Genomic DNA, 21,689 nt, shown 5'->3' with positions numbered 1-21,689 from the left:
GAGGGACCCTTTGATAGGTCCCTTGGGGTGGGTTGGGGTAGGGGCATGATCTTCAGGGGCATGACTGGGTAACAACAGATGGCTGCCAAACCCCCATTTGTGTCTGGCTAACTGAGAGGCTTCTGTTTTACTGAGCAGAATAGCAAACTTGAGGACAGAGCTTCCTGTGTCAGGAAGACAGGGGAGGCTGTGGGCTCAGTGGCTGTTCTTCACCTCCCCATACGTCTGTGTCAAAAGAACATCCGTTTGAGGCCGGGCGCAGTGGCTCACACCTGTAATCCCAACACTTTGGGAGGCAGAGGCGGGCAGATCATGAGGTCAGGAGATCAAGACCATTCTGGCTAACATGGTGAAACCCCATCTCTACTAAAAATACAAAAAATTAGCCAGGCATGGTGGTGTGCACCTGTAGTCCCAGCTACTTGGGAGGCTGAGGAGAATCACTTGAACCCAGGAAGTGGAGGTTGTAGTGGGCCAAGATTGCACCACAGCACTCCGGCCTGGGTGACGAGGAAGACTCCGTCTCAAAAAAAAAAAAAAAAAAAAAGAAAGAAAGAAGAAAAGAAAGAACATCTGTTTGAAAAGGCTCTGAGCTAAAAACCTGCCCAGGACACGAGGCACTACCAGACAACAAGGGCCTACTACTGCATTACCAGTGGAGGGAGGGAAGGCCAGCAGACTTTCTGGGTGTGGACGGCTGAGAAATCTTCACTGTACTCCCATAGAATGGATTATCCAGCCGGGGCAAGGTCTGTGTGTGGAGTTATGTCAGTTACCTGATTTCTAGGAACTCTTAGTTTTGTTCAACATTGGTTGGCAGAATTTGGAATTATGTAGTAGTCAGTCACTCAGAACAAAGTGGAGTCTTTTACAGGGGTGCAGAATCATAAGCCTGGTCCACAAGAATCAAATGGGCCAGACTTTGAATTCAGTCACCCATTTTTAGATTATCTGAGCCATCATGAAATTGTTTGTATTTGTGTACTACGGAAGATGGGGATTTACTAATTTCAAGAGACCTCCTGGAATTCATCCACCTCCATCCAGCTATTCCTGACCTCCTTGTGGGGAAGGGAGAAGGGAAGGTCTTGGGAATTAATCTCCAGTAACATCACTACCGAGGTGAGCAAGGCAAACCTGTCCTTCCCTGGTCTGACACCAGGGGGTACCACACACGAATGGTCCCGGCTGCCATGGCGCATTAGCCTTGTGGAAGTGGCTGGCTCCTCTCACTGCTGCCCAGCCTGTGGCTGGGTCTAGGGCTGGGAAAAGCAGGCTCCCCAGACCCTTAAGAGACTGAAAACAAGGGTTCAGCCCTAGAATTGGATTTGGCTAATTCCCAGCCTTTGCTTTCAGCTGATCCTCGCCCTCTGAGGGTCCCCATGATCTCCTGTTCCAGCAGGCAGGAGCTCCTGGGCAGGAGCTTTTGAGGGCATTGCAGTGGAAGGAGTCCTGGCCTGGAGTGGAACCCCAGCTCCACTGCATGACTCACAGCAGGACACTACACTTGGCTTCCTCATTTGCTGGGAGGGTCAAAGGTTGAGCACTGTCCTGATGGGGGCTGAGTGGGGACGTGTGGGTCAGGTGCTGCTCAGGTCAGACTGATGGGAAAGGAGTGGAGGCGAGGAGGCACCTCTGGAGGAGCTATCCTGGGGAGGAGCTGCTGGAAGCCAACACAGCCAACACCTAAGAGGGGGAGGGGGCAGGGAGGTTCTGTCTGAGAGCTCATGAAATGGGCCAGACTGAAGCTAACAGGACCAAGCGTAGGCTTCAGGTAGTACCGTCATCCCTCAGTATCCATGGGGGATTGGTTCCAGAACCCTACCTCGCCCCCACCCAGGGATACCAAAATTCTTGGATGCTCCAGTCTCTAATATAAAATGGCAGCCAGGAGGCCAAGGCAGGCGGATTGCCTGAGTTCAGGAGTTCAAGACCAGCCTGGGCAACATGGTGAAACCCCGTCTCTACTAAAATACAAAGAAAAAAAATTAGCCAGGTGTGGTGGTGTGCGCCTGTAGTCCCAGCTACTCGGGAGGCTGAGGCATGAGAATTGCTTGGACCTGGGAGGCGGAGGTTGCAGTGAGCTGAGATTGTGCCATTGCACTCCAGCCTGGTGACAGAGCGAGGCTCTGTCTCTAAATAAATAAATAAATAAATGGCAGCCAGGTACAGTGGCTTACGCCTGTAATCCCGGTACTTTGGGAGGCTGAGGTGGATGAGGTCAGGAGTCCCAGACTAGCCTGGCCAATACAGTGAAACCCTGTCTCTACTACAAATACAAAAAACTAGCCAGACATGGTGGCACATGCCTGTAATCTCAGCTACTCAGGAGGCTGAGGCAGGAGGATCACTTGAACCTGGGAGGTAAAGGTAGGTTATGGTGAGCCAAGATCGCGCCAGTGCACTCCAGCCTGGGCAACAGAGTGAGACTCCATCTCAAAGATAAAATAAAATAAAATAATAAAAATAGCATAGCGTTTGCATATAATCTATGCACATCCTCCCATATGCTTTATTTTATTCAGTTTTTGAGACAGGGTCTCACTATATTGCCTAGGCTGGCCTCAAACTCCTGGGCTCAAGCAATCCTCCAGCCTCAGCCTCCTGAGTAGCTGGGACTACAGGCACAGGCCACTGCAACCAGCTTCTTCCATATACTTTCAATCATCTCTAGATTATACTGGTGTGCCGCATAATGACATTTCAGTCAACAATGCATCATATACATGACAGTGGGCCCGTAAGATTATAATGGAGAATATATAGAAACCTGATATATGGTACTTGATATTGGCATTGCAGATCAAATAGGGGACATGATTGATATTCAGTAATGGTGCTAGGATATATGGTTTTCCATATGAAAAAATACATATAAATTTAAATAAATATATATATATATATATGCCATCTAGGTTTGTGTAAGTACACTCTATGATGTTCACACACTGAAAATGACTGTACTTATAATACCTAACACAATGCCTACATATCACTTCCTTTGCATGGATGCAGGGTAGTACTCGGCACACAGCAAATCAAATTTTGCTTTTTGCAACTTTGTGGAATTTTTTTTCCCTGAATATTTTCTATCCAAGGTTGGTTGAATCCACAAACACAGAACCCATGGATACAGAGGGCCAACTATACTTCCTAGCTGCAAGGAAAAGCGATAAGAAAATTACTAAAGGGCCTCTAGGTGCCAGGCGCTGTTGGGTGTAACAAGTCAAATAAGCCACAGTTCCTACGCATTAAATTGAAATACCTCATGCAAAGCATCTAATAGGAGCTCAGTAAAGTATTGTTAGAGCATAGAACTCAAGTGGGTATTATTATTCCCATTTTAAATATGAGGAGACTGAGGTTCAAAGAAGGGAAGTGACTTGCTTAAGATCACAGAATTGGTGATAGAATAAACTCTACGATGGCCAATGCACGGCCCCCACTGAGCTCACCCTTCCTGTCGCATGGTCACCATTACCCCACTCAACCTGCCCTTAATAAGACTCACCCATGGGTGGTGTTGCCAGTGTCTGTCGCCCCACAATCTGAGCTGGTCCCAGCCCATCCAGGAAATCGCTGAACTGGCTTTCAGCCCCTAGCCGGGTAGTGGGGAAGATGAACCTGCAGGAGGAGGCAGAGGGACGCGTGAGGGGGTCAGGGCAACCTGAGGATGAAAGTATAGCTGGCAGGCTGCCATGCTCTGCCCCTGGGGCCCTGGGCACGTCCCTCTGTGCCTCAGTTTCTCCTCTAGACAGTATGATTGCACTACTCTGGGAAAGGACAAACAGAACTGTTCATTTCTGCATACTGAAGAAAAATACTTTGATGTCACTTGAGAAAATAAACTAATAACAATACATAATGATGCTATTTAATCCTTAATGTCCAGGGACTTCTGAAGTGACTCTTACAAGGCAGGGCTTGCTGGACACCTGTGTCCTCACCAGGGCATATCAGTGCTAAGAACCAGAGACATAGGTCAGAAATTTCAATGCCTGGAACAAGTTACAAGAACTGAGGTTTGAGTTGACTGCAAGTTTGAAATCCAAGTCAAACATGAGGTGGTGCCCAGAACAGCAGCTAAGACCAAAATAACACAATTACAGGGTTGAGGTGAATGGCAAGTGATGGTGGTTGGTGGTTGTTCCATGACTGTGTGGGGGTCTAGAAACAGTAACAAGAAAAGCTGACAGTGATTGACAACTGGCCAGGAGCCAATGGTACATTAAAAATTCCACATGGGTTATATCTTTTAATCCTTACAACCACTCTGTGTGGTAGGAGCTATTATCCAGTCTTACAGATGAGAAAACAGAGGCTCCAAAAGGTAAAATTGCCTTGCCTGCAAAACAAAATTCATAGGGTTTTATATGTTGAGGATTAGGGCAGATGAAAAGTTCCAGACAAACAGAAAGCACTAAATGATAGTTCCGGTTGCTGCTGTTGTTATCATCAAGGGAAAAGTGCTACTTCTCTTTTGTGCTCCAGTCTAGATGTTCTGGGTGTGGCCAGCTGAGAAAGGACAGATGAGGGAGGGTTGGCCCTGCCAACCCTCAGGGGCTATGATAGAATAAAGTTCTAAGATCTCCTAGAAAGGCCCAGGCTCCTGGCTGCAGAGATAAAAGGCTGTCCAAGGAAGAATCTCCTACTAGATAGTTTGGCCTTGAGTCCCCCTTGGCTAGCGGCCAGCAGGGAGGAAAAAGTAGGCTGTGTATGCTTGTCAGAGAGAGCCTGTGTCTCTCCCCGACTAGGCCCAGCCTCCACCCCACAGGGAGGGGCTTCAAGGCCCCACTTTTATTGGCCATGGTCAACAACAGCCTAATATCACATTCTTAGGACAATGATATCTGAGAAGGTTAAATAAAGAAACTTAGACTCTCAAGGTCACAGAATTTTAGGAGCTGGATATAGTGTGGAGATTGTGAACAAAGGTCATGGAATCAAATGGCCTTAATTCCAATTCTGACTCCATCACCACTTAATAGCTGTGACCTTGGGTAAGGTGCCCCACCCTCTTCCTCTCCCTGTTTCTCCACTTGTAAAATGGAGATAATGGTAATACCCACAACCCTCAGGGTTGCTGTAAGTGTTAAATGATCCCTGTTAGGCTGGGTGCAGTGGCTGTAATCCCAGCACTTTGGGAGGCTGAGGTGGGCGAATCACCTGAGGTTGGGAGTTCGAGACCAGCCTGACCAACATGGAGAAACCCCATCTCTACTAAAAATCCAAAATTAGCCGGGCGTGGTGGTGCACGCCTGTAATCACAACTAGTCAGGAGGCTGAGGCAGGAGAATTGCTTGAACCTGGGAGGTGGAGGTTGTGGTCAGCTGAGATTGCACCACTGCACTCCAGTGTGGGCAACAAGGGCAAAACTCCATCACAAAAAAACAAAACAAAGAAAACAACAATCACTGTTCCTGGTCTGATCACAGCCAGCAGATTCCAGTGTAAGAATCACCTATCTGAGATGCCCAGGCATGCTCTGCACCTGGGAAGATGTAATAAATGCTTGAGAGTACTCGCATTCATGGAAGTAGGTGCAGCAGTGAGACACACAATCACTGAATCTCAAACGAGGGAGCCACAGAATCCTAAGCCTGGAAGTCACTAGGCCTTGAAGCAGAAGCAGAAAATCTTAGTCATACAACTATAATTTCATAGACTTAGAAGAGATCTGTGGGAATATCTAACCCAGTGACTTTCAGATTTTTTAATGCAACCTACATGTAAGAAAGGAGATTTAACATCACGACCCAGGACAGACCTGTGTGCATCTATACATAAAAAATGGAAACAAAAGTTCACGAGGCAATTTATTCTTACTTCATAAGATATGTCTATTTCTTTTTCTAATGCTGGTTTTGACCCACTAAACCTATTTTATTTCCTGTCTATGAGTCACCATCCATGGTTTGAAAAACACTGATCTAGTCCAATCTCCTTCCCTCAGCTCTAAGCAAGCCTCCTTGAGAAAATTCCACTCATCTGGGCCACAACAATGGTTTTAGACTTAAAAGGATTTTAGGGCCACATTTTCCTTTCCACCCTTTCCTCTGGAGCAGGGCAGTGTGTGCATGGTGGGAGGTGGGAGGTAAGGGTCCCTTCCTGAAACATACAGAAGGAACTGATAGCTCCTGGGTATCTGGATATTCCAATGGGAGCAATGGAAGACCTGAGGTCCAGGCACAGAGTGTTGAGGGGAGGGGTATGAAGGAAGGCAGAGACACAGAGGACCCAGATATTTTAGCTGGAAACAAAACAGGGAGGCGTTCCCACCCTGCCCAGTGGCTCTGTGACTGGAGGACCGAGGAGGAGGGAGGGGACCACAGCGCGGGGCTGCACGCACGTGCCGTCGGAGCTGTTGCTGTTGGTGCTCCCATCGGTGGACTCCCGGCTGCCCTGGCGTGTGACCCGGCTCCGCATCTCCACCGCGATGCCTGTCTCCGTGCTCCGGCGGATGTTGCTGCGCAGCTTCTTGGTGGCCCCTTCTGTGACCCCCCCAACCCCAAGCACAGAGAGGGAACAAGGTCAGATTATGAATGGGGCTTCTCTAAGAGTCCTGCCAAAGTCACTCTCTTGGCATGGGGGGTTGATGGGGAGGATGAGCAGGGCTCTGACTGGAGGCAGGGGCATGGCTGAGCTGACCTCAGAGCTGGTCTGCAGCCTGACACCTGGCCCTGCTCCGGGCAGTGACACTGACAGAGCAGACTAGAAAGATGGCTGCAGGCAGAGTCATGATGGCGCCACCAGGCAGAGCCGCAGATCCGCAGCTGGGGCCCTCGCCTCACCCTCATCAGGCTCCCCTGACGCCCACCTTCCCACTCGATTTCAGCCCTTGCCCCAAAGGTTAAGTGTGCCTCTTCCCACTCTCTTCTGGAAAGTTCATCTTCTCTGGGATTCTCAGACTGACTTTCCCTCTTTCAGGCACCCTCAGACCCTATCACACCCAGACCTCACAACTCACCTCTGATACCTCTGGAGGCTCTATAGGAAAGCCCCCATGGGAAGCCTGGCCACTCTCAAACAAACCCACCTTCTCTAGGTGGGGCTGAACATGGAGAGGACGTGTGTGTAGAGCTGGAGAGGCCATTAGGAAAACAAGACAGAGAGGGACTGCTGGGTTGACCCAAATTGTCTTTGGCTTTGAGAAAAGGTCTGCAGAAGAACCCCCGAAGCTGGCCTGTGAGGACTTACCCGTGTCTCCGTGCCTCCTGTTCAGAGGCCCTCGACCCCCATATCCTGGCCTCCCCCTCAGCCTTGCAGGGAACATGGGACACTTTCCCTCTCCCAGCAGCACACCATCCTGCCTGGGTTTCCATGGCAACCTCCTCGGCATTGCAGTGTGGTCCCTCTAGACACCCTCTCCTCCTGGTGGGGGGCGGATGGGGGAGACGGCCTGAGGGTTTGCAGGGACTTCCCCCGCTGAAGCTTGGCAGCTGGAGGAACTTGATGGGGAGGGAACTGGCCCTCAGATGGGAACTGCACCAAAGGAACCATTTGCTGTCACTGGTTAGAGGCCAAGCGAATTAACAGTAGAGTTGCCTACAGGGAGGGGGAGAGGCCAGGGCAGGACAGGCAGCACAGCCCCTGAAAACAGTGGGGAGCAGGGAGCTGGTTACCTTGGCAATTCTCTCCCACCACACCCAATGGTGGGCTGGGGAGGGGATGTTCAAGACCCCAGCCTGGGAAAAGGAAGACTTTATTCCTCCTGCTTCGTCTGCTTATCTTTCAGAAAGTCCCCACTGGAGGAGGGCAGGCAGAGAGGTCTAGGATCACTAGTGGATGGAAGGGTGGGTGGCGGGACAGGCTGAGAACAGGGTGCAGGGTGAGGAGGAATGCCTTCTCTGAAATCATCCCAGCTTCTGGGATACTGGAATAGCATATTCAGGAATCCATGACACCATCAACATGTCAGTCTGTCTCTCTCATACACACACACATACACACACACACAGAGTCACATTAGCTCATACATATTTTTTTCACAAAGAGAGGCATAGGCAGACATGCACGAGCAGCAGCAATCACATATATGAATACACTAATCTCATACACAAGGCTACATGCAGGTTTATATCACAGTCACACAGTCACAAATGGTCCTACCAGGTCTTGGTCACATGTACACATGATGTACTCTGCCACCTTCAGTCAAGTCACAGACACATGATCTTCACATGTAACACTTGGAGTTGAACCCTCCCATTCAATCATATATGTTGATGAAAACTCACAAATGGTGTCTGACTCACCTCACACACAGAGGCCTGGGTAAAAATGCTGGTGTGTGGGGCCTCTCCCTGTCCGTGGCTCCTAACTCTACATCCTCTCTAACACAATTAGAAAACAGATGGGTCTGTGGGGGCTCCCTCGCCTTCATATCTCTACCCCACAACACACAGCCTGAGTTGGGGTCACCTCCTCATGACCCCAACCCTCCTCTTTCAGAGTTTAGGGAAACTTTGACCCATTTGGGAGCAAATTTGCCTTTTTGATAAGACTTGTCCAACCCAATGTGAGACCCTGAGTCGGGGAGTCACAGAATCCTGAAATCTTAGAGATACTTTGGCTACCCCTCCCCCAAATTTCAGAGATGGGAAGCCTGAGGTTCAGGTGCCGAGAGAGCTGGGACTAGATCAGGCGCACAGACTCCCAGTCTGCTGTCATGCTCTTTTCACTCCCCTCCCAATCCCCCATCTAGCTGAGAGGTGATTCAGCAGAGATTAAGTTCCATGACCTCAGAGGGAGGAGAAAGCTCTTGCAGTCTCAGAGACGATCCCTCCACTGGCTTCATACATGTCCATACGATCCCTCCACTGGCTTCATACATGTATAGTCTCAACCCCTGCTGATTTAAGGAATAACTTTATATAATCTCTCTCTCTAGAGAAACAGGCCAAGTTGCTTGCAATAATTCTATGGGCTCCAGAGACCAAAAGACTCCAGGAACCATCCCATCTGTCCCATCACAAACAAAGGAGGGGCACTCACAGCCTGTACCACCACTCCCTATGGCATCTTCTGGAATGGTCCTGAGCCCTCTCTCTACCCTGACCCAGATCCCAGAGTCCAGAAGGGGAAAGCCACTGTCCCTGGTACTGAAAATACTAGCTCCGTTTGGGCAGGGGCTGGGACAGCCCAGGATGGTCCTGTGTAGACTCAGCCAATTGCCAGACCAGAACCCACCTGTGTCCTGGACCCAAAGCTCTGACCCCACCCTCCTCACTGCTCCCACGACTTAGTGAATGTCAGATCCAGAAGGAAACTGGGAGAGAGCATTTTAGCTCCATTTTACAGAAGAGGAAACGGAGGCCCAGTGGAAAAGTAAATTTCCCGAGGTCCCATGGTGACTTAGAGCCAGGACTAGCCCTCTAAAGTGAGTTTTTGTAAGTCCACTCTAGGGCAACAAGAGGAATAAACTGGAAGAAGGCAGGCAGGAGGCAGGAGAACTAGAGAGGAGGGTGGTGCAATTGTCCAGGCTAGATATTATGGGTCCTGTACTAGGGCAGGGGCTTTGAAACAAAGAAGGATGGGCAGAGGTCTAGCCATTGCACAGTACAGACACACCAGGAGGAAGGAGGCCCTGGGAAGGGCAGACCTGAGCCCAGAAGACAGAGTCCAGGAGAGGAATTCCTCCCCACTTCACACAGCCCAGCCCTGCAGGGAATGGAGCCATCTCATCTGTCAGGAGTGGGGGCACCCTTCTAGGTCTTTCCCAGAACAGTTTCCAGAGCCAATGCCCATGAGTCTGCCTCATATATTCCTCTGGCACCAGATGCTCCCACCCATGAGGTGGGTCCGAGCTGGGATACTGGCATCCTCAAGGCATGGGGGCAAAAAATGGAGAAGGAATTCCAGATGGAGAGGAACGTGCTACAGGGAAGGAGCAGAGGTGTGGAGGCTGAGAACTCACTTCTCTTTTGGCTTTATGGTACAATGGCAGGTAATAATAACAGCATCAACACTTCACTGAGTGCCTATACTATGTGCCAGGCATGAAGCTGGGTGCCTTTGCATACCCTATCTCACTTAATTCCCTGGATAACTCTGCAAGGCATGTATCATTGCCCTCATTCTACAAACAAGGCAGCAGGCTCAGAGAGGTGAAGTAACTTGCCTTAGTCACCCGGCTAGTAAATGACAGGGGATGGATCTGAACTTGAGGTCGTTCTCCAGGAACATGCTTTCTCCCCAGGCTCTGGATGCCTCATCAATAAAATAAGTACAGCGTACTAGATGATCTCAAGGGACTCTCCTCACTCTGACATTCAGCAATTAGCTGATTCACAGAGACCTTCAGTTAGAAGGGCATCTGGGCAGTTCCCCTAGCTCCAGTCCTTTAGCCATGCCCTTGCATACCAAGGAGACAAGGGATTCAGAAGCCCCATCATCATTCATCTTTTCTCAAGATGAAAGGTCTTCCTGGTATCTGCTCCAATCCCTACCTGCAGCCTGTAAAGTCAAGGCAGACCACTAGAAGGTTCTCCCAGTGACTCAGGTCCCTATCCTGGCCTTGGAAGACTGTCCCTCCAAATCACTTTGGGCATGAAGAAGCCTTTGGGTCTGAAGCTGAATCAGCTGGATTTCTGGGCTTGGTCCCCTGGAGCCAGACTCCCGGGGTCCAACACCTCCACGACCTTCTAATCTTAATCTCACTCCTTAGTCCTATCTCAGCCCCCTCCTTGTCCCAGCCCAACTTCTAGATCCCTAAGTCCCCATCTCCCTGACTCTCTAGTACCAGGCCTAAACTGCATATTCACAGAGGCCATGCCCACTCTAGGGCTCTGATAACCTCAAGCCCCTTCCCCACCTATAATAGCTTTCCCCAGCGAGAAACCACATCACAGCTTGATTGCTGGAAAAGACCAGCCCACGTGCTACTGTCGAGGGCTTTGTATAAATCTATTTTAAGGCCTGGAAAAGTCCCCCACCCCCAGCCCCAACTGGGAGCCTTGATGAGCATTCTCCCTGGATCCTCCGGAGCCCCCGCCCCCTCACCATCCCATCCAGCTGCCTATTTGAAGGTTTCTGGGGAAGTTGTTACTCTGAACAAAATAAGCCGGAAGAGATTTTAAAACAAAACCAGCTGGTGTCTGGGCTGATACCACAAAGTGAGGAGGTCTTGGTGGGGAGGGCTGGCTCCTCTGTGATGTGGGGTCTATGTATGTCACAAGGTGGTCACCCACCAGGCTGAACATAACTGAAATTCTGCAGCTAGGTGTCTGAAAAAGGATACTGTATTGATGAGGATGGAGCTGTTAAGGTGTGTGTGAATGTGGCTTTGTGATGTACACCTGCACACATGTGACATGTTTCTGTGATCTGGGTCTGTGCATGTGTAATCAGAGGGCCGTGTCTGTGTGGTTTGCATGACTGGTTTTATCTGTGACCATGCGCAGTGTGAATTACTCTATTATGCTTCCCTGGAAATACAGGCAGCTTACCAGAGCCACTGAGCGTTCTATTTATGTAACTGCACAAGTCACACATCTTTGTGTGTGTCTCCCTTGTGCTTTGTAACATATACATGGGACTACAGAACTGCATTTGTGTGGCTATTTGTATTTAGGAGACTAGGAGATTATAGGCGAGACTGAATCTTTTTTGTTTTTTAAACCAGGGGGTCTCACTATGTTGCCTAGGCTGGTCTCAAACTCCTGGGCTCAAGTGACCCTCCCGCTTCTCCCTCCCAAAGTGCTGGGATTATAGGTGTGAGCCCTGCACCTAGCACTTGAGACTAAATCTTATGGATGTGTATGTCTGTAAAACTGTGGTGTCACTTACACAGTGCCAGGATCATAAGGCTGTTTAATAAGTAATTACTGGTTAATGTCTGTGTGTGGAGACAGTGGAGTGTAAAGGTTAAGAGCATCAGCTAGGAAGCCCAACTGCTAGAGTTTGAATCCAGGCTCCACCACCTATTAGTTGTGCAGTTTGAAGCATCTGATCTCCCTTTTCTGTTCTTTGGTACCTGCCTCATAGAGCTCCATGGAGATTTAATCAGTCCATACACCTACTGGAACTAGAACAGCACCTGGTGTATGGGAAGGGCCACAGTATAAGTGTTTGTGGGCATGGAAGTGCAGACCCATCAGGGCAGTCCCTGGGTAGTCTGTCTTTGCGAAGTGTCCCCCACCCCTACCCCGCGATGTCCCATGCCCCCTCACCAGGCTGCGGAAGCTGGAGTGTGCTCTTGCTCCACTGAGTCAGGCCCACGATGGCCACCATCTTGGCACCCAGGCTGCTCCGCCGCTTCTTGGCGGTGGTGGTCCCAGCCCCGCCCCCGGCTTGCTGGGATCCGCAGATTTCACCGCTAATGCTGGAGCTCCGCACCACATTCCTGGAGGCCCCAGATGAGGCAGGACCTGGCTCCCCGTTAAACATGGTCCCCGGGGTGGCAGGGCCTCAGGCAGCTCTGAAGATGGGCAGGAAACAAAAGGATCCCACATCAGACCTGGATGAATCTACTGCAGTCCCACCACTTCCTAGCTGCGTGACCTTGGGCTAGTCACTTGACCTCTCTGAGGCTATAAGGTTAAATGCACAAACAAATGTCAAGAGCATGCACAGGTTCTGGCTCAATAAAAGAGACTATTCCTATTAGCACATGGCTATGAAAAACCTTGCAGGTGACCGGTTTGATGGAGAGGACCGAGGCTGTGGGGTCACATGGCCCGGGCTTGAATTCCAAAGGCCTCTACACACTAGCTGCGTGGACTTGTGACCAAACAAACATCCTGAGGTTTCAGTGAACACCTCAGCAAGATGTGAAATAAAAGCACTTAGCTCATAGGATTGTTCTAAGGATTACATTAAATAATGCACGGGAAGTGCCTGTCAGGCTTAGGGGAAATATTCAGTAAGTATTGGTGGTTATTATTTTCATAGCAAATAATAACAGGGAGAACAGAACTGGCTCCAGCCTGTGCAGACTCTGGTGGGGTCCTTCTATGTGAAGGGGATACTGCAGAAAAGTCCAAAGCAGCAAGAAAATCACCCTTTATCATACTCTTGAGAGGCATTTTAGCCTATTCCCTTCCAGCCACCCTTCCATGCAGTTTTTAAAATAACTGAACTCGTGCTGCAAATATCATTTTATATCCTACAATTTTTTCATTTAACATTACATCATGGCCAGGCACAGTGGCTCACGCCTGTAATCCCAGCACTTTGGGAGGCCGAGGCGGGCGGATCACCTGAGGTCAGGAGTTCGAGACCAGCCTGACCAACATGGTGAAACCCCATCTCTACTAAAAATACAAAAATTAGCTGGGCGTGGTGGTGGGCACCTGTAATCCCAACTACTCAGGAGGCTGAGGCAGGAGAATCGGTTAAACTGGGGAGGCGGAGGTAGCAGTGAGCCGAGATCGCACCATTGCACTCCAGCCTGGGTGACAGACCGAGACTCTGTCTCAAAAAAAAAAAAAAAATTATATCATAAGCATTTCCCAATGTCATTAACACTATGTATGCTACCGTGATATTCCATTGTATAGAAGTAGCATAATTGATTTAAGTATTTCAGTACAGTTACCGCTTAGATGAGGCCCAAGTTTATCTCCTCTTTCTCTCTTTCCTCTCTTTTATTTGTATTTATTTATTTATTTATTTTTTTGAGATGGAGCCTCACTCTGTCACCCAGGCAGTGGCATAATCTTGGCTCACTGCAACCTTTGCCTCCTGGATCCAAGCAATTCTCCTGCCTCAGCCTCCCAAGTAGCTGGGATTACAGGCGCCCGCCACCAAGCCTGGCTAATGTTTTGTATTTTTAGTAGAGATGGGGTTTCACCATGTTGGCAAGGCTGGTCTCGAACTCCTGACCCCAGGTAATCTGCCTGCCACAGCCTTTCAAAGTGCTGGGATTATAGACATGAGCCACCGGGCCTGGCTTCTTTCCTCCCTTTTAAATAAGCATGGCAATAAACATCTTTCTCTCTTTTTTTTTTTTTTGAGATGGAGTCTTGCTCTGTCACTCAGGCTGGAGTGCAGTGGCACGATCTCTACTCACTGCAACCTCTGCCACTTAGGTTCAAGCGAATCTGGTACCTCAGCCTCCCAAGCAGCTTGGATTACAGGCGTGCACCACCATGCTCAGCTAATTTTTTTGTATTTTTAGTAGAGACGGGGTTTCACCCTGTTGACCAGGCTGGTCTCAAACTCCTGATCTCAAGTGATCCACCCACCTCGGCCTCCCAAAGTTCTGGGATTACAGGTGTGAGCCACCAAGTCCAGCCTAAACATCTTTCTACATGGATTTTGTCTGCTTATTTCTTTAGGACTGATTCCTCGAAATGGAATGACTGGATCAGGGGGTACAAATACTGCTAGGAGCTTCCTTAGCATCCACTCCCCCTTTCTGCTTCCTCACAGAGGGCTGGTTTTGTCCAGGTACCACCCACCCCTTGTTTTAGAGGCAGATCTTGATTAATTTAAGGCAATCTGTGAATGGCATTCACCTTAGCAACTCTTACTTGTCCAAGTGGGGGGAAGATTTGGATCCCGTGCTTACAAGAAAGGTGGGGGGGCTCTCTCTCTTTCTCTCTCTGTCCTTCTCTTTCCTACACCCTAGAGAGGGCTAAGCCCTAGGACAAAGCCAGTGCTACTGTGAACAGACAGCACTCAGACAGAAAGTACCTCAGGCCATACCTAGGGCCTGCCCTGCGCTGGCTTTCCAATGATGTGAGACAATACATTTTCCATTGCTTAAGCCAGTTTGAATCAGAGTTCTCTGTTACCTCCAAAAGCATCCTACCTGATGCCAGAGTCATAAATGTCTTTTGGATTCTTAGAATCTATTGTCAAATTCCTTTTTAAAATATAGACATTTACTCTCCCTGTTAGCTGCATTCAACAAATATTTAAGCCCCTAAAATTCCCAGGCCCATGTTGAATGCCAAGGATACAGCAGTGAGCCAGGCCAACTTGGTCCTGCCCTCCCAAAGCCTCCAGTCCAAGAGGGAGACAGACAGTAAGTAACTAATTCTACAGTTAAAGATTTAATGATGGTTACACTAAGTGCTAGGGAAGAGGACAGAGGGCCCTGAGAACCACTCTGGGGGAGGGGGCTGCAGGAGTCCATGGCTCTGTTTTGAACAGAGCTGGGATCTCCAGCTGTTGGCCTCCACAGTTTGGCTGCAAAGTCCCAAGCTGAAGTCAGTATCCTCTGCTCAGGAAGAACCCAACAAGGCCAGCCTCTCCAGCATGCTCTGCACCCAGCACCCTACTGGCTCTGTCCTAGCCCACAGTGGTTTTCCTGGGGCAGCTGACCATGCCAGGGTTCAGGGCACTTCACTTGACCCTGGGCCCTTGGGCCTGGAACACTGAGAGAGTCTGCCTATTCAAAAGGACACAGAAAGGGGAGGGAGAATGGGTGAAAGAGGAAAAGCACCATTGTGGCAAATAAAGGAAGACAGTCCCCAGACAGCTGAGAATGGTCACCTGGTCAGCATGGCTCCTGCCAGCCTGGCAAAGTATAGCTGACAGAGTGGATGAGTTAACGCCTCATTTTGCCTTCTCTGTGGCTGCCTGGACCGATCTCATTCGCCCTGTGACGTGTGCAGAGTCCTGGATTGTATTTCTCTATCCCCCATCAACCCTGCAGCTAATGGAAAGTCCCCCTGGACTGGGGCCTATGATGATCTCTTCGAGTTTCCAATTCTAGTGCCAGTTTGTGTGTTTTTGGGGTATCTGCACGGTGTTTTGGTGGAAGGTGGGAGAAGGCTTATCTGATCCTGTGACTCTGCCACGGTGTAGGTCTAATTTACTCCTTACAGTATTTCTGGAAGGCATGTGGTTATCTCTGTATTGTAGATAAGAAAACTGAGTCTCAGAGAAGTAAAGGACTTGTTCATACTAGCCAGCTAAGAAGAGGCAAGGCCTGGACTTGAACCCAGGTCTCCTGTTTCCACAAAGAGACAGAATGCTTAGCATCCCCTGTCCCTTCAACCAAAAATGGAGGCCCGGCCCTTAAGCTCAGACTCTGCCCTGGGTCTCTGGGCCCTTTGAGAAAACTAAAAGGAAAGTGTCTATATGAGAAAAGCCCCTCTGGCCCAGGTTCCCACAGCTGTCATGAGCATCTAAGTTAGGGCAGTAGAAATCCCAACCGGACCATAGCTGGAGAAGCAAAGTGCTTCCCTAGCACAGCCTCTGGGAAGTAGGAGAGTACCACCCCCAGGGGGTGAAAAGGGAAGGGGGTAAGGGACAAAATTCCTGACCCTGCCAACCCAGGGGCTCATGTTTCCTCATGAATAATAAATGGAATTGACAAGCAGTTGGTTTGGCATCAAGGTCTCTGCACCATCCAGAGCTATTTTCTCATCTTTAACCATCTAGGGATCAACCAGGGGGGCTGGAGAACTGAAAAATGCTTGGGAGAGCCCAGCCTGCAGGCCACTCCCCAAGGGGCAGGAGGAGCCAGACCCAAAGCACTGGACCCAAGGTCCTAGGACTGACCTTGTGGGTCAGAAGTCCTGGGTAGGGCAGCTTAGGAGGATTAGGAATCAGGATGTGGGATTCGAACGTGAACAGATTCCTTATGTGAACTCCTCTGGGCCTCGGCTGTCTCATCTGGGTGTAAAATGAAGGGGTCAGGTTAAGTAATCTCTAAAAGTCCTTTTGACTGGGAGAGTTGAGTCTCTGAATGCACATTGTAGCAGAGGTCTCAGAATTAGAGATCTAGTTTCTTCTCCGGCAGCAGGTCTAGCTCAGGAAAGACATGCCAAAGTTACAGATAGGGAACCTAAAAGGAGGGCCATCCACTGCATAGCAACCCCTGAGCCATCAGACCACAGGGATGGAAAAGGGAAGGTGGTGGAGACTGTGGCAGAGTGGTTAGGAGCAGGCAGGACACAGAGCACACCGTGTCACATGTTGGTGATTCCAAACGATTGCTAAATAAACTATACCCTTCCCACGCAAGTCCCTTCACCAATTCCCTGCTTCTGAGCAGACTGTCCCTTTCTCAGCCCAGGTCATGGCACCGCAGGGAAGGAAACCGTCCTATGATCCCAGTGAGTCACAGAGACCTCACTCTGAAGTTCTTCCTGCTGACTCCCAGCTATTGCCACAGCAGCACAGAAACTTTGATCTATCCTCCAGGGAGACAGCTACTGCCCCCACTCCTGCCAAAACTCCATGCCAAAAGAGACCTGCCCAGCTCCCCAGGAATAAGCTTTGTGTTTTCTTTTTAGCCCTTGGATGTTTGGCCTCTACCCTGGGGTCTCAGTACCCTAAAAGGGCCCTCCAAACTCTCTCCTGAATCCTGACAACAGCAGGTCTCAGGGCCCTACCAGGCTACCCTGGGCCCCTCAGTCCCTTTAACCGTGGGTCTAACCAGATAATTTTTTTTTTTTTTTTTTTTTTTTTTTTGAGACGGAGTCTTGCTCTGTCACCCAGGCTAGAGTGCAGTGGTGCGATCTCGACTCACTGCAACCTCCGCCTCCTGGGTTCAAGCAATTCTCCTGCCTCAGCCTCCCGAGTAGCTGGGACTACAGGCGCCCACTACCACGCCCAGCTAATTTTTGTATTTTTAGTAGGGATGGGGTTTTGCCATATTGGCCAGGCTGGTCTCGAACTCCTGACCTCGTGATCTGCCCACCTCGGCCTCCCAAAGTGCTGGGATTACAAGTGTGAGCTACCGCGCCTGGCCCAGATGAGAATTTTTGGTAGTTCAAGGCCGCACAAAAGCTCAAGATGAACCTAGTCACCCACCTTTCCAACAGTAAAGACCAAGGAATGCATCACAGGGTGATGGAGTGTTAGGCTGGAAGGGACTGCAAATAACTGAGGCTCCCACCACCCCTCCCCATCCTCTACTCACAGTGGACATCATTAACCTCTCTCTTTCCCATCAAGGTCAGACTTAGCCTCAGAGTCCCTCTCAACACAGGGCACCAGCACCAGCTGATGAGAAACAGCTCATGAGCTAAAACTGACTTGCTGTCTCTATTCTAGCCTGAGCCTTTTATTTTGCAGAACAAGAAATCAAGGCCCAGAATGGGGGAAAGATGCACCAGGGTGACATAAAAAATTGGTGGCAAAATCACTGCTTCAACCCTAAGTCCCCTAACTCTCAGGTCTCACGTCACCTATTGGGTGCTCCCTCCCCACCCTTCACCTGGAAGAAAACCCAACTCACCGAACTGATGAATCTGAGCCTGGTGTTCCGCATCACAGGGGGCTGCCTCCCAACAGCACACCCCTAGGGCATTTGCACAAGGCTTCAATTGACTTCTGCCAAAACACCAATTTTCAAGAAATGAGGTGAAGGCAATCAGGGCAGGCTCCCAGGAGGAGGCGATGTGATAAAAGGGTCTGGAAGGGAAGAGAGGAGCTTAGAGGAAGGGCTAGGTAAGGCATCTACCCTCAAGGGCTTCCAGTAGATTGTGGCATAAAAAGATAGACTTTGAAGAAGCTGTGTGACCTTGAGCAAATCATTTAAACTCTTCAATTCTCCATTTCCTCTTGTAAAATTTTTACAACTCATGGGCCCCCTTAATGTTCCTTTAGGTACTTGGATGTCAAGCTGCTGAAGACCCACAACTTTGAGATTTTTAAATACATGTACAGAGACTTGGCCAGGACCAACTGCTAAGGAGCTCTAGACCCTATCCTTCCTTCCTCCAACCTCCCTCTGATTAATGGGGTCTGTGTCCCTCCCCAGACACTCTGTGACATGCCAAGCAGTTGGGAGACACACTCCTGGCTCTACCCCCAGCCATGTGATCCTGAGCAGGTCCTTCAGCTTCTCTGAACCATTCCCTCCATTCCCTCCTCTACAAAACGAGTCTAATCACCACCTGGGCCCTCCCTGACTCTCCCGGCTGGACTGGGGTCAGATGAGACAAAGAGGAGCAGAAAGGCAGAGTGAATGAAACACATGCTCTGCAGGCAGACAGACTTAAGTGCAAAACCTAGATCTGCCACTTACAAGCTGTATGATACAGGGCTTCCTTAACAAATCCCCTGAGCCTAATGCTCCTCATCTCTAAAGTGGGGACGATAATGCCTGCTTTAGGATTCTTACATAAAACATTATAAAACAAGGATTGGGATGTGGTAAATGATCAGTTGGGCAATTACATTATTATTACTAATAAGATTCCTTTATAAATCGTAAAGGATTGTCCAGTTGTTAGTTCTTATTGGTCTGGAGTCCACACCAGGTGCAACCACTGCAGGGGAAGGCCCAGAGACTAGGAGCATCGCCTCCTACCACAGCCCTGAGTGCTCCAGAAGTCTGGGATCAGGGTCCCTGCACTTTTCAGTTGAGGTGAGAGGTGGCGCATGAAGCTGTGCCAGCATCTCAGCTCCTGACCCCTTGCTGGATGCTGGGTCTGGCATCTAAGACCCCTGGCCCAAACCTAATCCAGCACCAGGACGGCCCATCGCATCACCTGTGCCAATCTGTGCCCCTGTCAGAGGCCAGTGCCTGCATTCACAGAAGGGGGAAAGGGGCTCCTTCGGCTCTAGTCTCTCCTGTCCCCACTCAGGGAGAGGTGGGCGGGTGATGGGTTGGTAGGTGGTTGTGGTGGGGAAGGCAGTCTGTGCCAAGGAAGCACACCCAGCCAGCGTGGGCAGCACACAGCGGCGGCTCCTCTCCTAGTTGTGCAGACCTTTGTCTCCCCGAAGCCAGGCTGGCACGTGCATGCACAGACACACACACACACACACGTGCACACACACATGCAGGAAGAGACATGGGGCACAGAATTCCAAATGTGTGATCACACAGACTCATGTCAATGATACACACTTAAAGACGCAATCACATGTGCACACCACCCCCCACCAAGACACTCATACACACAGAGACACACAGAAGCAGCCACGACAGCCATAGTCGTTCACAGACTCACATGTGTACACACCTGCAAACACCCACACACACCCTCCCCATTGGGCCCCTGCCCAGTCCAGAGAGGCAGGAAGAGCCCCATGGCTCCGTGGGCAGGGAAGCAGGAAGCATCTTACCCTGAGCCGTGGGCTCCCTTGGCTAAGGCACACACCCCACCACTGAGCAGGTGTGTGCGAGCTTGAACACGTGCACAAGGTGTGTGCAAGCTTGAACACATGCACACTCATACACACCACAGCCCCCAATCTCACTCGCCTGGCCCCCATCCTCGCCAGACCGGACAAAGGAGCTCATCGGTGAGGTTTGTGGTGAGGAGAGGAGAAGGCTGGCAGGGAGCAGCTGCTGTCACCATGGCTACCAGGCTGACCCACTTCTCCTCCACCCAGCCTGGCCCACCCAGCCCGGGCAAGGCAGGGACAGGCAGCTTTGGGCAGGGTGGGCCCTCTCCCATCAGACACAGGAAAGGGGTAGCCCCCTGAGGGTATGGTAAGGGATGGGTTGAGAACCCCAGAGAGGCTGGATACTGTGTAGGAAGGCAATACAGACTCCAGACATACCTTGAGGGGAGTGGGGTGCTGAAGGCATGGTCCCTGCAAGACCTACAAGACTGAGCCCCTGATGTTCCCCCAGGGCCTCAGGGCACCACATGGGCCCCTAGATACATTCTCAGTCACAGTCCTCATGGCAGTGCAGGGGATGGGGTGGTCGGACTCAAACCACAACTCTAAGGACTCAGAACACACAAGGGTAAGGCAGACCCAGGGCTGGGTGAGCCATGTCTCCCATTCAGAACAAGGTTCCTGAAGGCTCCACTAGGGGCCGCTGGGGTCACCCAGCAGCCATGCCCCCTTCCCAGGACAGGGTCACCATGGGCCTTCACTGGGCTGGGGGCTCCTGAGGACAGGGCTGTGTGTTCTTCCTCAGAAGCAGGGACTTGAAGGAACAATACAGCCTGAGTCAGTTTTGGGAGGAGCCAGCCTACAAAGCAGAATGAATCTCTCCTGCTTGACAACTTCCCTTAGCTTCCCATTTCCTGCAGGACAAAGGAGAAGGCCCTTGCCAAGGCCCACAAGCCCATGTGAACTGGGGACTGTCTTCCTCTCCTATCTCCCAGCCCGTCCCATGCCTCTTGCCCCTACTCTGTATTCCAGCCACACTTGCTTCTTTTCAGTCCTCAAAAGTACCACCTTGGGCCGGGCGTGGGGCTCATGCTTGTAATCCCAGCACTTAGGGAGGCCAAGGCAGGTGAATCGCGTGAGCCCAGGATTTTGAGACCAGCCTGAGCAACACGGTAAAACCTCGTCTCTAAAAAAAAAAATACAAAAATTAGCCTGATGTGATGGCACACACCTGTAGTCCCAGCTACTCGGGAGGCTGAGGTGGGAGGATGGCTTGAGCCTAGGAGGCAGAAGTTGTAGTGAGCCGAGATCGCAACACTGCACTCCAGCCTGGATGACAGAGCCAGACTCTGTCAAAAAAAAAAAAAAAAAGAGCCACTTAGCCACTTTGTCTCCTGCCTGCCTGGCATACCTTCTCTGCCCCCACCCCCATGATCTGGTGGCCCCAAACTTGTCTGTCCTGCCACCTTTGCCTGGCTAAACCCTATTCTTGGCTCAATCCAAGTTTGAAGGTCATTTCCTAGGACAGTCTTCCCAGATAAGGTTAATCCCCATAACTCCCTTTGTACTGTCCCTGTGTGTTATAAGTTGAGTTGTGTCCCCCCAAAAACTGTTGAGGTTCTAACCTCCAGTCCCTCAGAATGTGACTTGGTTTGGAAACACGGTCGTTGCAGATGTGACAAGTTAAGATGAGATCATGCTGGAGAAGGGTG

At 50.3% G+C, this 21,689-nt stretch overlaps 1 protein-coding gene across 5 annotated transcripts in view; it reads right to left on the bottom strand.

The window, feature by feature from the left end:
- Positions 1-21,689, bottom strand: part of RIMS3 (regulating synaptic membrane exocytosis 3) — a 71,857-nt gene that overhangs the window by 9,036 nt on the left and 41,132 nt on the right. For 4 of the 5 annotated variants that reach the window (XM_054681954.2, XM_054681948.2, XM_054681942.2 and 1 more), the window contains 4 exons: positions 18,140-18,315; positions 12,171-12,418; positions 6,350-6,491; positions 3,512-3,624 (listed from right to left, as the gene is read on the bottom strand). In XM_054681954.2, coding sequence (XP_054537929.1) covers positions 3,512-3,624; positions 6,350-6,491; positions 12,171-12,387 — 472 coding nt within the window. In that variant the 5' untranslated portion in view covers positions 12,388-12,418; positions 18,140-18,315. Of the gene's footprint in view, positions 1-3,511; positions 3,625-6,349; positions 6,492-12,170; positions 12,419-18,139; positions 18,316-21,208; positions 21,327-21,689 lie in introns of all 5 variants that reach the window. The other variant, XM_054681963.1, reaches the window with a different exon arrangement.

Source organism: Pan troglodytes, chromosome 1 (genome assembly GCF_028858775.2).
Source record: "Pan troglodytes isolate AG18354 chromosome 1, NHGRI_mPanTro3-v2.0_pri, whole genome shotgun sequence".
In the NCBI taxonomy this organism is placed as follows: domain Eukaryota; kingdom Metazoa; phylum Chordata; class Mammalia; order Primates; family Hominidae; genus Pan; species Pan troglodytes.
The sequence above is the reverse complement of the archived record's forward strand: the minus strand, read 5'-3'. Positions and strand labels throughout refer to the sequence as shown.